Raw genomic sequence first — 12,556 nt, 5'->3', positions numbered from 1 at the left:
CAATAGTCTCGTGGGACAACTTGATCAACTGGCCTCGTATAGTTCATAAAGTTTATGTTCTACATCCTAGCCTGGTGAGTAGCGTCTGAGGTATTAAAAGCTTGCGAGCAGCCATCTAAGATAGAACTATTGGTCTCTACTCATCTGAAGCAAAAGAGAAAGGAAATCAAAGATACAACCAAGAAACTAGTCTACAGGACTAATAGTCTACATGAACCACAGCCTCATCTTCCCTAAGACCAGAAGAAGCAGATAGTGCTCGGCTATCACTACCAACTGTTCTCATTAGGGCCACAATAGATGGACCCTGATAGAATGGGAGAAAAATGTGGAACAGAAACTCAAATTCTTAAAAAATCTAGACTTACTGGATCAGCTGAGACTGCAGGACTCCCCAACACTATTGCCCTGAGATACTCTTTAAACTTTGAACCAAAACTAGCCCCTTTTAGCTAAATAACAGATTGGCTCACAAAATAAAGAGTATCGCCCATGGTTACCGAGCTTCTTTAAAAAATCTTCCACGGAGATCAAATGGTCAACAATTACTCTAAAACGAAGATGAGAATGTTAAGGGGGCAGGCAAACTAGATTAATGGAAATAGAACAATCAGAAAGGAAATGAGAATGTTCATGCATTGTGAAGGATGTAACCAATGTCACTGAACAATCTGAGTAAAAATTGTTAAAACTGCTGTGTAAACCTTCACCCAAAACACAATAAAAAAATTAAAAAAAAAAAACAACAAGCAATGGATTCCCCGAGCTCAGTGTTCCTCAGATGCAACCCAAACTCCATAGCATCCATCTGGGCCCATCACGTCACATCCATGGGAAATGGTAAGGGGAAACCAAAGCAAATATGCTGCTTGCTGTGCCTTTGTCTATAACCTGGGAGCCTTGTGTCTTCTGCCAGCATCCATGACACAGTAATAGACTAACTTATTAGCATGCAAAGACAATAAAAATCAAATCCTGGACCTGACATCTACCACTGAGTCCAAGTCAATGGAAGCATCAGTGTAACAAAGAAGGGAAAAGGCATGAAGTCAGAGTACTTATTCCCGAATCCCTCCCACAGTCTGTCTGGGTGCCAGTAACCTCTCCTTCTCCTCATCCCTTAAGGCCTAGGGATAATAACTGCAGTGTTGCTGCTGCTACTAGTACTGGGCTACTGCACAATCCCTTGTGGTTTCCACACACCCCACTCATACCTTGGTAATGAGTCCCTTTGTAAATCAAACCAAACCAAACTCATTGCCAGAGTCAATTCCACCTCATAGTGACCCTATAGGACAGAGTAGAACTGCCCCATAGGGTTTTCAAAGAGCAGCTGATGGATTCAAATGGCTGCTTTTGGTTAACAGCCAAGCACTTAACCACTGCGCCACCAAGTCTGCCTTCTAAAATTATCCTAATTTGAGTGTTGCCATCTGTTTCCTGTTGGCAGCACCCTGACTAACAGAAGCAGTTAAATCAGGGTCCAGCAAGTTTGATTATGTTGTCGCTGAGAGGCCTGTAGAACATCCCAAATTAGAGTTCCTTGAGGAAGGGTGCCCTGGACAAGAAATAACCTGCCTTGACACAAGTAGATTAGAGGAATAGGCAGTTGGTGCCACCTTTGTACATTACGCCCCAACAAACAGGCCTCTTCTTTAATAGTTTAGACCAGTGGTCAGTAAACTTTTTTCTTAAAAAGGTCAGATAGTAAATATTTTAGATTTTGCAGGCCACACAGTGTCTGTCACAACTACTCAACTCTGCCACTGTACCACAAACGCAGCCATGGGAAATATGTAAACAAATGAGTATGGTTATGTTCCAATAAAACTTTATTTACAGAATAAGTACATGAAATAAATACCATTTACAAAACAAAACTGGCTGTGGTTTGCTGACCCCTGGTTTAGACCAACATTCCAATAGAAATATAATGGAATATATATTTATAGTATATGTATACGCAATACATATATACATGCAATATATATTTATAGTAGTCACATTAAAAAAGTAAAAAGGCATACATAAAACTAATTTTCATAACACACTTTATTTAAATCAATCCAAAATATTAATATTTGAACATGTAATTAATACAAAAATTGAGGTATTTTATATTTATTGTACTAAATTTTCTAAATCCAGTGTGTATTTTTCACACTTAAAGTACATCTCAGCCTGGACGCTAAATTTTCATCACAAATACTTGATGTGTATTTAGATTTAATAAAATTTACAAATGAAAAGGAATCCCTGTGTGGCACAAGAGGTTAAGCACTCAACCACTAGCCAAAATGTTGGCAGTTCGAGCCAACCCAGAGCTGCCTGAGAAGACAGCACTGGAGATCTGCTTCCAAAAGGTCACAGCCTTGAAAACCTGATGGAATAATTCTACTCTGCACACATGGGGTCACCATGAGTCGGAATCAACTTGACAGCAACTAACACCACCACCACTACAGGTGAGAAAGTAACTTTACTTGAAGTTTTCGAATAACTGGATTATCAATTTTCAAATTTAAATTTTAGAGCAGCTCTTTTTTTTTTTTAATTGTACTTTAAGTGAAAGTTTACAATTCAAGTTAGACTCTCACACAAAAATTTACACATACGTTGTTATGTGACCCCAGTTGCTCTCCCAATACCGGGACAGCACACTCCTCCTTTCTACCTGATTTCCTGTGTCCATTCAACAAGCTCCTGATCCTCTCTGCCTTCTCATCTCACCTCCGGACAGGAGCTGCCCATACAGTCTCACGATTCTACCTGAGCTAAGAAGCACACTCTTCATGAGTATCATTTTATGTCCCACCATCCAGTCTAATCTTTGTCTGAAGAGTTGGCCTCGGGATTGGTTTTAGCTCTGGGTTGACAAGAGAGTCTGGGGGCCGTGCTTTCTGGGGTTCCTCCAATCTCAGTCAGACTATTAAGTCTGGTCTTTTTACGAGTTCCACACCCCACTTTTCTCCTACTCCATCAGGGACTCTCTGTTGTGTTCCCTGTCAGGGTGGTCATTGGTGGTAGCCAGGCACCATCTAGCTCTTTCGGTCTCAGTCTTTGCAGTCTCTGGTTTATGTGGCCCTTTCTGTCTCTTGGGCTAATACTTTCCTTGTGTCTTTGGTGTTCTTCATTCTCCTTTACTCCAGGTGAGTTGGGACCAATTGATGCATCTTAGATGGCTGCTTGCTAGCTTTTAAGACCCCAGACGCCACTCACCAAAGTAGGATGCAGAACATCAAATTAAAATTTTAATTAATTAAAATTAAATAACACTTAAAATTCAGCTCTTCAGTTACACCCGCCATATTTCACGTGCTCTATAGCCACATGGAGGAGTCCTGGTTGCACAGTGGTTAAGCACTCAGCTGCTAACCAAAAGGTTGGCAATTCGAACCCACCAGGCGCTCTATAGGAGAACGATGTGACGGTCTGCTTCTGTAAAGATTTCAGCCTTGGAAACCCTATGGGGCGGTTCTACTCTGTCCTATAGGCTCACTATGAGTCGGAATTGACTGGACGGCAACAGGTTTTGGTTTTACAGCCCCGTGTGGCTAATGGCTACCACCTTGGACAGTGCAGGTAAATATGGGGCTAAATGTGACTGGTCTTCAAGGGGGGTTAGGGAACACTGAGGTAATTTGTTTCCCTTGCCTCTGTCCTCTAACTCAGGACCATCTAGAACATCAACCTCTATTCCCATAAATGCTCTACCCTCATTTTCTCAGCCTCTTTGCCTTATTGCCTTAGATGACTTTCTAGACTTCACCTTTTGCCGAAGCTGTACCTGAGCGTGTACTCCTGTGCTGACGTTGCTGGCCCACTTGAACTGTGGCACTAGCTAGTCCCATTTTTCCCCATCTGAATTCCCATTCTGGACTTCTGCATCTCCATTCCGGGCTACATTGTTCTACAGGCCTCTCAGCGACAACATAATCAAAACGTGCTTGCTCTAAGTTGTTTGCTGAACTATTGCACTTAGTTGAGTCAGTAAAATTAACTGGGTGTAAATGCCCTTAGTTACACCCCCCATCAATCAATGGCAGGTCCCCTTTCCTTACTATCTATCGAACTTGGAATTTTCCCTTCTTATGTACCATGTATTCTAACCGTGGAGCTTAACAAGTTGAAAACCTATTAGGATATGTACATACAAAATAATTTTAAAACTATTAGCATCTATAAGTAAACAACTGAAACACAGCCAACTTGTGAGTATCTAAAGAAGTGGCAGAGAAAACAAAGGTAACTCTAGATACCCCCCAAATGGCATTCTGAGTCTGAACCTTTTCTCCTACAAAACCCAAACACAGCTTATTTCCTTCTATCTTCTGGGGGAAGTGACAGCAAAGTAACTGTTCAGAGATTAGAAACTAAATAGAGAAAAAGAAGCATACACACTCAAACCCCTGAATAACCAATACATTCTTAAACTGAAAGACAACTGCATAATCCTGGTAATTTATCAAAACTCCCAGAATTACAGATTATATTTAAATAAATGAGAGAAAATGCTTACAAATTTCCTTCCAGACAGCTGAAGGAATAGTGTGCTTTTCCGGTACTTTCTTTTTAGATCCATGTATTTTGCCTTCTAAAGGTCTGCAGTTGAATTTATGTCTGTTTTCTAAATATGCTGCTTCTGAACCTGTTTACAATTGAAACAAAAATTCATTAAAATTAAAATGACTACTTAATTCAGAAAAGGTGATCAGCAAAGAAGAATTTTTAAAAAAATAAAACCTGAATCTTCATTTCTCAAAATGTCCCGCAGTAAAGAAGCACAACCATCAAGCCCCTGTACAGTTTCAATCTGTAAGGAGACAATCATTTAGAATACATTTGTATAGAAAATTTTAGTGTAGAAATACATTACACAGCTTCGAAATTTCCTTACTTAGAAGCAATTAATTATTGGTAGAAAACATGTTTACAGCAATAAGCCCTTATAATTCCTTGTTGTTAGCTGCTGTCGGGTGTGGGGGGCCTCACAAATGGCAGCCCCACGCACAACGGGCTCAGACAATTGCGACTCATAGGATTTTCACTGGCTGATTTTTGGAAGTAGATTGCCAGACCTTTCTTCCTAGTTTGTCTTAGTCTGGAAGCTTTGTTGAAACCTGTTTAACATCATAGCAACAAAAAAGCCACCACTGACAGATAGTAACTGCATTTAAGGTGCTTTGGCTGGGAATCGAACCTCAGTCTCCTGCATGGAAGGCGAGAACTCTACCACTACCACTATCCTCTTCTTTAAGCCAACTAACACTTTACCTTTGCATTTTATTCCCACTTCTTAGCTTTTATCTGAAGACTAATAAAATAGTGTGTATTGTATCTATTAAGTTTAATCTTACCTGATTTTCCAAATCAGAGTGGGTGGGATAGCCGGAATCTGCATTAAAACGTGATACTTTTCTAAAATGGGTCCTAGAAAACAAGTGCATTAATATTTTTGCAAACATTAAAAATATATTGTGTCCCAAAACACATTACCAAGCAGTCATTTTCTTTCCAGCAAAGGTTGGACAAGAACAGATTTATACAAAGACTATAAAGACCATTAAGCCCTAAAATCGAAGATGTGAAAGTTCCTCTCCAAAGTTGTGATGGCAGAGGTCCACCTAGTGTTCTGGGGCAGGCAAAATGCAGTCCAGCCCAAAGACCTAAAAAACCTCTTGAGATTTACTTAAGTTGTAAACTTCTTTAAGTACTTACCCTCTCTTTCCATTTGTTAATTTAGCAGGTCCAGTCTGTCTTCCTGAAGATAATACCTATGACATAATGCATTATATTATAGTAAATATACAAATATCTTTATTTTCAACAAGTTGTCTAGACAAAACGATACTCATTTTTCATAAATGTGATACATCCTGAAAATTCACAATTCCAGTTTAACTCTTACAATAAATTACTTGTTCTATATAAAATGTCAAGCAAACAACACATATTTTCATTCCTTGTCTATTTAAGCTGAAGAAATTGAGACATTATTTTAACCAGAAGTAACTACTACAGTAAGTTTAGACTATATTCAATCGCTAAACATTTTCTACATTCCCTAAATTCTTCAAACATACAAATTCGTTCAGTGTACAGACCAAAGTTTATAATTCTTATTCCATTTATCCAAGTTCTTTAGAATGGCTGACAAGGCCAGCCCTTGGAAGGTGTCACTCCTCTTGATCCACATCTCATTCTCTCAATTTTTCTTTTTAAACTCATGCAGAAATTTTTTTTTAATCTTTATTTTTAAAGTAACATAAAGTGGGCTACGTTTTATGTGCAAAAAAGAAAAAAAAAGTGTATTTCTTTTATATGCGTCCAGTAATTCTGGGAGTTTCCCAAGAAACAGGCAATGTGGTTGCCTCTGGGAAGGGAAACTGAGTCCCTGGGTGGTGCATACGGTTAAGCACTCAGGTACTAACCGAAAGGCTGGTGGTTCAAATCTACTCAGAGGCACCTCAGAAGAGAGGCCTGGTTATCCACTTCTAAAAGGTCACAGTCTTGAAAACTCTATGGTGCACAGTTCTACTGATACACATGGAGTCGCTATGAGTAGGAATCTGCAGCAACTTTTTTTTTGGGTGGGGGAACAGAGCAAGAAGGGAGACTTGTCACAGTATATCTTTTCATATCTTAGTAATTTTAAACCAGATAGATATATCTCTATACAATCTTAAAAAGACGTGAGTTAAACTCCCAATTCACCTTCCTTGTTCCACTCTCCAGATATGACTACTGTTAGCAGGAAACCCTGGTGGCACAGTGGTTAAGAGCTACAGTTGCTAACCAAAAGTTCAGCAGTTTGAATCCACCAGGTGCTCCTCGGAAGCCCCATGGGGCAGGTCTACTCTGTGCTATAGGGTCACTATGCGTCCGAATCCACTTGATGGCAATGGGTTGGTTGGTTGGTTTTAGCAGTTTGGCCTACAATTTTTCTTGGTATGTTTACATATTTCATCCAAAGACAGCTCTGAGGAATAATGAGCAAATTTTCTGGAGTTATATAATATTCTGGAGCCCTGGTGGCACAGTAGTTACATGTCCGGCTGCTAACCAAAAGGTCAGCAGTTCGAATCCACCAGCCACTCGTTGGAAACCCTACAGGGCAGTTCTACTCTGTCCTATATCTTAAAAAGGGTCGCTATGAGTCAGAATTGACTCAATGGCAACTGGTCTGTGGTTTTTTTTTGTTTTTTTTGTTTTTTTTTTTGGTTTTTATAACATTCTCCTATTTGCTTGAATACATGAAATGTACTCCCTCCTAACACGCTACTGAGAATGCATTAAAAATGCTGGACTGATAGAGTTAAACTTCTCCTTGAGATACCTGGGAATATGATAGAGGGTCATGAAGCCCGCAGTAAGAACCAACGTCACAGGAAATCAGACCCCGTGTAATGCAGCTCTACTTGTCCCTGCATCACACTCTTTGGGACTTTTCCTTTGGTCTATGTTGGTACGCTGGGGGAACCACAATAAAGTTCCAAACCATGCTACTGCTATACCCTGGATCAAGTCCAAAAACAACTACCACAATTATTGTCTTCAAATTAAAGAAAAAAAAAAGTATGTTTAGATAAATGCATGGTAAAATTTTAATATTATACATTGTATTTCTCCAAAAATATACACAAAAGGCTACTTTATAGAGAATCTAAAAAAGAAAACGACACATGATAAAAGCACCCTGAAATAATAACTACTATCATACTGGTACATTTCCTTCCAGTTTCTTTCTGTATTTATTTTGAAATAATAGTACAAAGAAGTCCCATATACTCTTCACCTACATTCCCCAATTGCTGACACTTTACTACATCTGCCGTTTTCTCTCTCAACAGATATAAAACCAAAAAACCAAGCCCACTGCCACTGAGTCGATCCTGATTCATAGTGACCATATACATATACGTATATACACACACACATATATAAATAGTATTATTTTTTATATGAACCATTTCAGCGTAAGTTGCAGACATAAAACCCTATACTCCTAAATATTTCCTAAAAACAAGGACATTCGATTATATAGTTGCAGTATAATTATCAAAATCAGGAAATTAACACTGATATAGTACTATGATCTACAGACTTTACTCAAATTTTGCCAATTATCCCAATACTGTTCTTTATAGAAAAAAGTTTCTAGTCCATGTCCAATCCAAGATAATATGTTGCATTAAATTGTCTTATCTCTTTAGTCTCCTTTAATCTGCAACAGTTCCCCAGGCTGTCACTCATTGTCTTTTCTAACCTTGACGTATTTGAAGAATAGTCGGTCCAGTTGTTTTGTAGAATATCCCCGTGGACATTTAGATTTGTTGGATGTTTCCTCATGATTAGATTCAGGGTATGCATTTCTGGCAAGAATACCACAAAAGGGATGTTGTGCCCTTCTCAATACAAGCACATTGTATTACTACTGGTGATGTAAACTTTGGTTTATTTAAGATGGTGTTTGCCAGGTTTTTCCACTATAAAGTTACTATTTTTCGCTCTGTAATTATTAGTATTTTGTGGAGACATACTTTGAGACTATGTAGATATCCTATTCTTCATCAAACTTTCACCCAGTAGTTTTCAAATCCATTGCTGATTCTTGCCCAAATAAACTATGCCTGTCAAATGGTAATTTTCAAACATTTCTTTCTACACGTATTAGTTGGCATTCAACTTCACAAAAGTACTTTTCCTTCCTCCTCATTTACTTATTTATATCATTATGGACTCACTGATTACTATTTTATTCAGTGGAATTATTACCCATTAGTATCATTATTATTTTGATACTCATACTGTCCCAGATTGGGTCAGTGGGAGCCGCTTCAAACTGACTCCTGCATCATTTTAACATGTCCCCATCACTTGTTTGGTTTTTCCTTACTTTCTATAACAAGATGCTCCAGGCTCATCTTATAATTTGCCTCATTCAGTCCTGGAGTTGGCTGTTTTTCCTTTTGGTGGAGAATGGAATTTAGAAACCAAGATTTGGGCACTACGTGTGCTCTTTGCTACTAGGGCTTCCATCTTTATCAGAGAGCATTTTTACTTAGTCATAATCTAGATATGTGCAATTTTGGATCTTGTGCTTTTACTTTTAAATCTTCTTCCACATTGATAGTCTTCAAAAAATTCTCATGGTTGCACTGTATTTCTGTGAGTGGAAGTAAGATAACGTTTGCTTCATATTTTTCACAATTATTAAAAAAAAAACCTTGAGCAAATCTTTCTACATACTGAAAATAGCCTTTTAATATTTAAGATTAAAATAATTATTTGGTAAAAGGTTATTAGCAGTTTAACAACCCTTGGTACAAATTGTAAAACTATCTCTAAAAGGTGTATGTCCAATTCATGACACATGAGAAAATCAGTTTTATCTCACATTTATTTCCACTGGGTATTATCATTAAACTTTTTATTTTGCTTCTTAAGAGAAGAATATAAGCATTTCTTAGTAGGCATATCTCCTACCAACAAGTGCAAGAATGGAAGAACGATTGAGTGTACTACAGCCTTTCACTTCCGTTTTCATTTAATCCACACCCGTTGTGGTAGGAACCAAAGGTTCAGAGAGGTGATTTGCTCTAAGCCTCACATCTACTAAGTGTGATGTTTAAAAGAATGGACTCTGGCACCAGCTAAGTGGGTCTGAATCCCATCTCAACTAACCAGCTGTGTAACTACAGGAAGTTATTTGACCTCTCTGTCTCTTAATTTCATCTATAAAATGGGAATCATAGCACTATCATGAGGATTAAATGAGTTATAATATGTAAAAGCACTTTGAATAGCATCAAGCCACTATTATTGTTTTTCCATTACTCATCTGTCAATTTGTTGTACTGTGGTGGCTTGCATGTTGCTATGATGCTGGAAGCTATGTCACCAGTATTTCAAATACCAGCAGGGTCACCCATGGTGGACAGGTTTCAGTGGAGCTTCCAAACTAAGACAGACTAGGAAGAAAGGCGTAGTGATGTACTTCCAAAAATTAGCCAGTGAAAACGCTATGGATCACAAGAATATTGTCTGATACAGTGCTGAAAGATGAGCCCCCTAAGTTGGAAGGCATTTCAACAGTGGACTCCAGCATACTAATGATCGTGAAAATGGCAAAGGACCAGGCAACATTTTGTTCTGTTGTCCATGGGGTCACCATGAGTCAGAGGTGACTCAACAGCAACTAACGTTATTATTATTAAGATAGTAGCAAGCAATGTGTTAAGGGAACTGAATTTTGTTGCACATCTATGCCAAGTGTGTGATAGGTGTCTTACCAGATTCTCTCATTTAATCGTTCCAATTCTTTGAGGCAGGTGCTCTTGCCCCTGATTTTACAGATAAGTAAACCACTTTGTTTACTGTCACTAAGACAGTAGTGGCAGAATTTTAATTTTTAATCTGTAGGCGACTGTGACTATAAAAACCATGTTTACCCCCTTGCTGACTGCACAGTATTATGAGTTCATTCAATATAAGAAAAAGATCTGATCTGTATGGGTGCAGCTGATCTGGAAGTACTGTGAAGAAAAGAAATCTTAAGCCAGGTGTTGAAAAAGTCTAGGATCCACATTAATGGTGAAAACAGATGAGCTATAAATGAGGGAAGACACAGCAATTAAAAAGACAGCGATTCGAAGCAGTAAGTAGAGAGTCTGTGTGAAGAACAGTTGATTCATTCCCTGAAAATTTACTAAATAGTTCCTGAAAATCTACTAAGTCTGGTGCTGGGCTAGGTGCAGAAGGAAAAAACAAAACGCATTGCCATTCAATCAATTCTGACTCATAGCCACCCTACAGGACAGAGCAGAACTGCCCCATACAGTTTCCAAGGCTGTAAATCTTTACAGGAGAAGACTGCCGCATTTTTCTCCTGCGGAGCGGCTGGCGGTTTCCAATGGCAGGCGCTTCCGTTAGCAGCAGGCGCTTAACCGCTACAACACCAGGGCTCCTTTCAGGTGCAGAAGAGATAGAGATAAAACGATCTAGTGGAAGAAGTCCTTAGCAACCTCCAGTACGAAAAGTGGTCTGATGAACGTTAGCCCAGGGCGCTAAAGGATGAGGGGCACCCAACCAACGGGAATGTGAGGGTGCAAGGGAAGTCTTCCAGTGATAGCCCTTTAACCGAAGAACAGACGATGGAAATGGTGCTATCAGGGACAGAGGGGCAGTATAGGCAGAGAATGCGCAAAGGCACGGAGGCTAGAGGGCGTGCTCCATCCAGGACACTTCAGGACGAACAGGTAAAGCGTGTTGCCTGTTCCTGGAATGGAGGAAAGGAAAGCAAAAGCTGGAATAAAAATGGCTCTGTGCTGACGGGACAAAGAACTGGTATTTTATCTTGAAACAGACATGCCCCTCCCCAGAGACTATCGCCCTAAGATACCCTTTGAACTTGGCACTGAAGCTACTCGTGGAGGTCACCTTTCAGCCAAATAACAGATTAGCTTATAAAATAAACAGTATCATCCGTGAGGAATGTGCTCACTTAATCAATTATATGAGACCAAACTGTCAACATTTACCCAAAAGCAAAGAGAGAAGGCAAGGAGGGGAAGGGAAGCTAGATCAATGGAAACAGAACAAACAGAATGGAAATAACGAGAACGCTGACACGTTGTGAAAATTGTAACCAACGTCAAAGAACAATTTGTATAAAAACTGTTAAACGGGAACCTACTCTGCTGTGTAGACTTTCACCTAAGACACAATAAAATATTAAAACAACAACAACAAAAAATCGTGTCCCAGTGTCGGATTTTAAACACGAAGGAGAATCGTTTAGCTACAATGAGAGGCGTGCGTTTGAGAGGGATAAAGCCAGGACATCAATTGGGACTTTTTTTTTTACTAGTAGTAAAATACCAGCAATAGTGACACAGAGGTGGCAATAGCACGGAAGTCCGGCTAACAGCGGCTATTAGCGGATGGGCTGAGAACCTGGCTTTGATGCAACAATGCACTAAGGCTCGGAGAGGTTGTTACCCGCCACAGCGGCAGAGGCTGGCACTCGAACCCAGGTCTAACACCAAAACCAACGCTCTTCAGGACTACAAGGATTTAAACAGAACATACATCTATCGACGATGCGGCTGTTAGGATGGTAAGATTTGGGGTCCCCGCCCCGCTCCCTTTTCCAAGATTTTTAATACCGCCTCGTTGTCTTTGTTTTTATTGTTTTCAAGCAGAGTTTTACACTTCTCCGATCCGAGGACTACCGCAGTCCCTGTCCACCCCCACAGTGGACTCCTCAGGTCCACACCCCTCACCTGGCCCGGCCGAGGTCCGGACCTGACCATCTCTCGCAGCCTCAGAGATGCCCAGACCGAAGAAACCGAAGCTGGACAGTAAAAGGAATTAACCGCCGCGGGCTCTCCGCCCCCCTTGGCCCGCCCCCCGAGCTTCCGTTTCCGGGAAGGAGCCTGCCGAACACCGCGCCTCATCATCGCTGCGCTTTCTCCGCCTTGTCGGGTCGCCCTGGGCGTGCGCAATAGAGTCCTCTCGGCTTCTGGGTGCGTCACACTCGGGCGAGCGGGGCGGG

The 12,556-nt window shown here is 40.1% G+C and overlaps 1 protein-coding gene across 4 annotated transcripts in view; it reads right to left on the bottom strand.

Annotated features, from left to right (window-relative positions):
• Positions 1-12,458, bottom strand: part of CCDC14 (coiled-coil domain containing 14) — a 46,978-nt gene extending 34,520 nt beyond the window's left edge. For 3 of the 4 annotated variants that reach the window (XR_002823612.1, XM_012554777.2, XM_023728791.1), the window contains exons 1-5: positions 12,285-12,458; positions 5,719-5,774; positions 5,358-5,430; positions 4,744-4,813; positions 4,520-4,648 (exon numbers count right to left, since the gene is read on the bottom strand). Coding sequence is in view for 2 of the 4 variants with exons in the window: in XM_012554777.2 (XP_012410231.2) it covers positions 4,520-4,648; positions 4,744-4,813; positions 5,358-5,430; positions 5,719-5,774; positions 12,285-12,458 (502 nt within the window). In the remaining 2 variants the exon portion in view is untranslated. Of the gene's footprint in view, positions 1-4,519; positions 4,649-4,743; positions 4,814-5,357; positions 5,431-5,718; positions 5,775-8,266; positions 8,412-12,284 lie in introns of those variants that run through there. The other variant, XM_023728790.1, reaches the window with a different exon arrangement.
• Positions 12,459-12,556: the final 98 nt, after the last annotated feature.

This window comes from Trichechus manatus, unplaced genomic scaffold, assembly GCF_000243295.1.
Source record: "Trichechus manatus latirostris isolate Lorelei unplaced genomic scaffold, TriManLat1.0 scaffold00026, whole genome shotgun sequence".
In the NCBI taxonomy this organism is placed as follows: Eukaryota; Metazoa; Chordata; class Mammalia; order Sirenia; family Trichechidae; genus Trichechus; species Trichechus manatus.
This window is presented reverse-complemented; position numbering and strand designations above follow the sequence as displayed.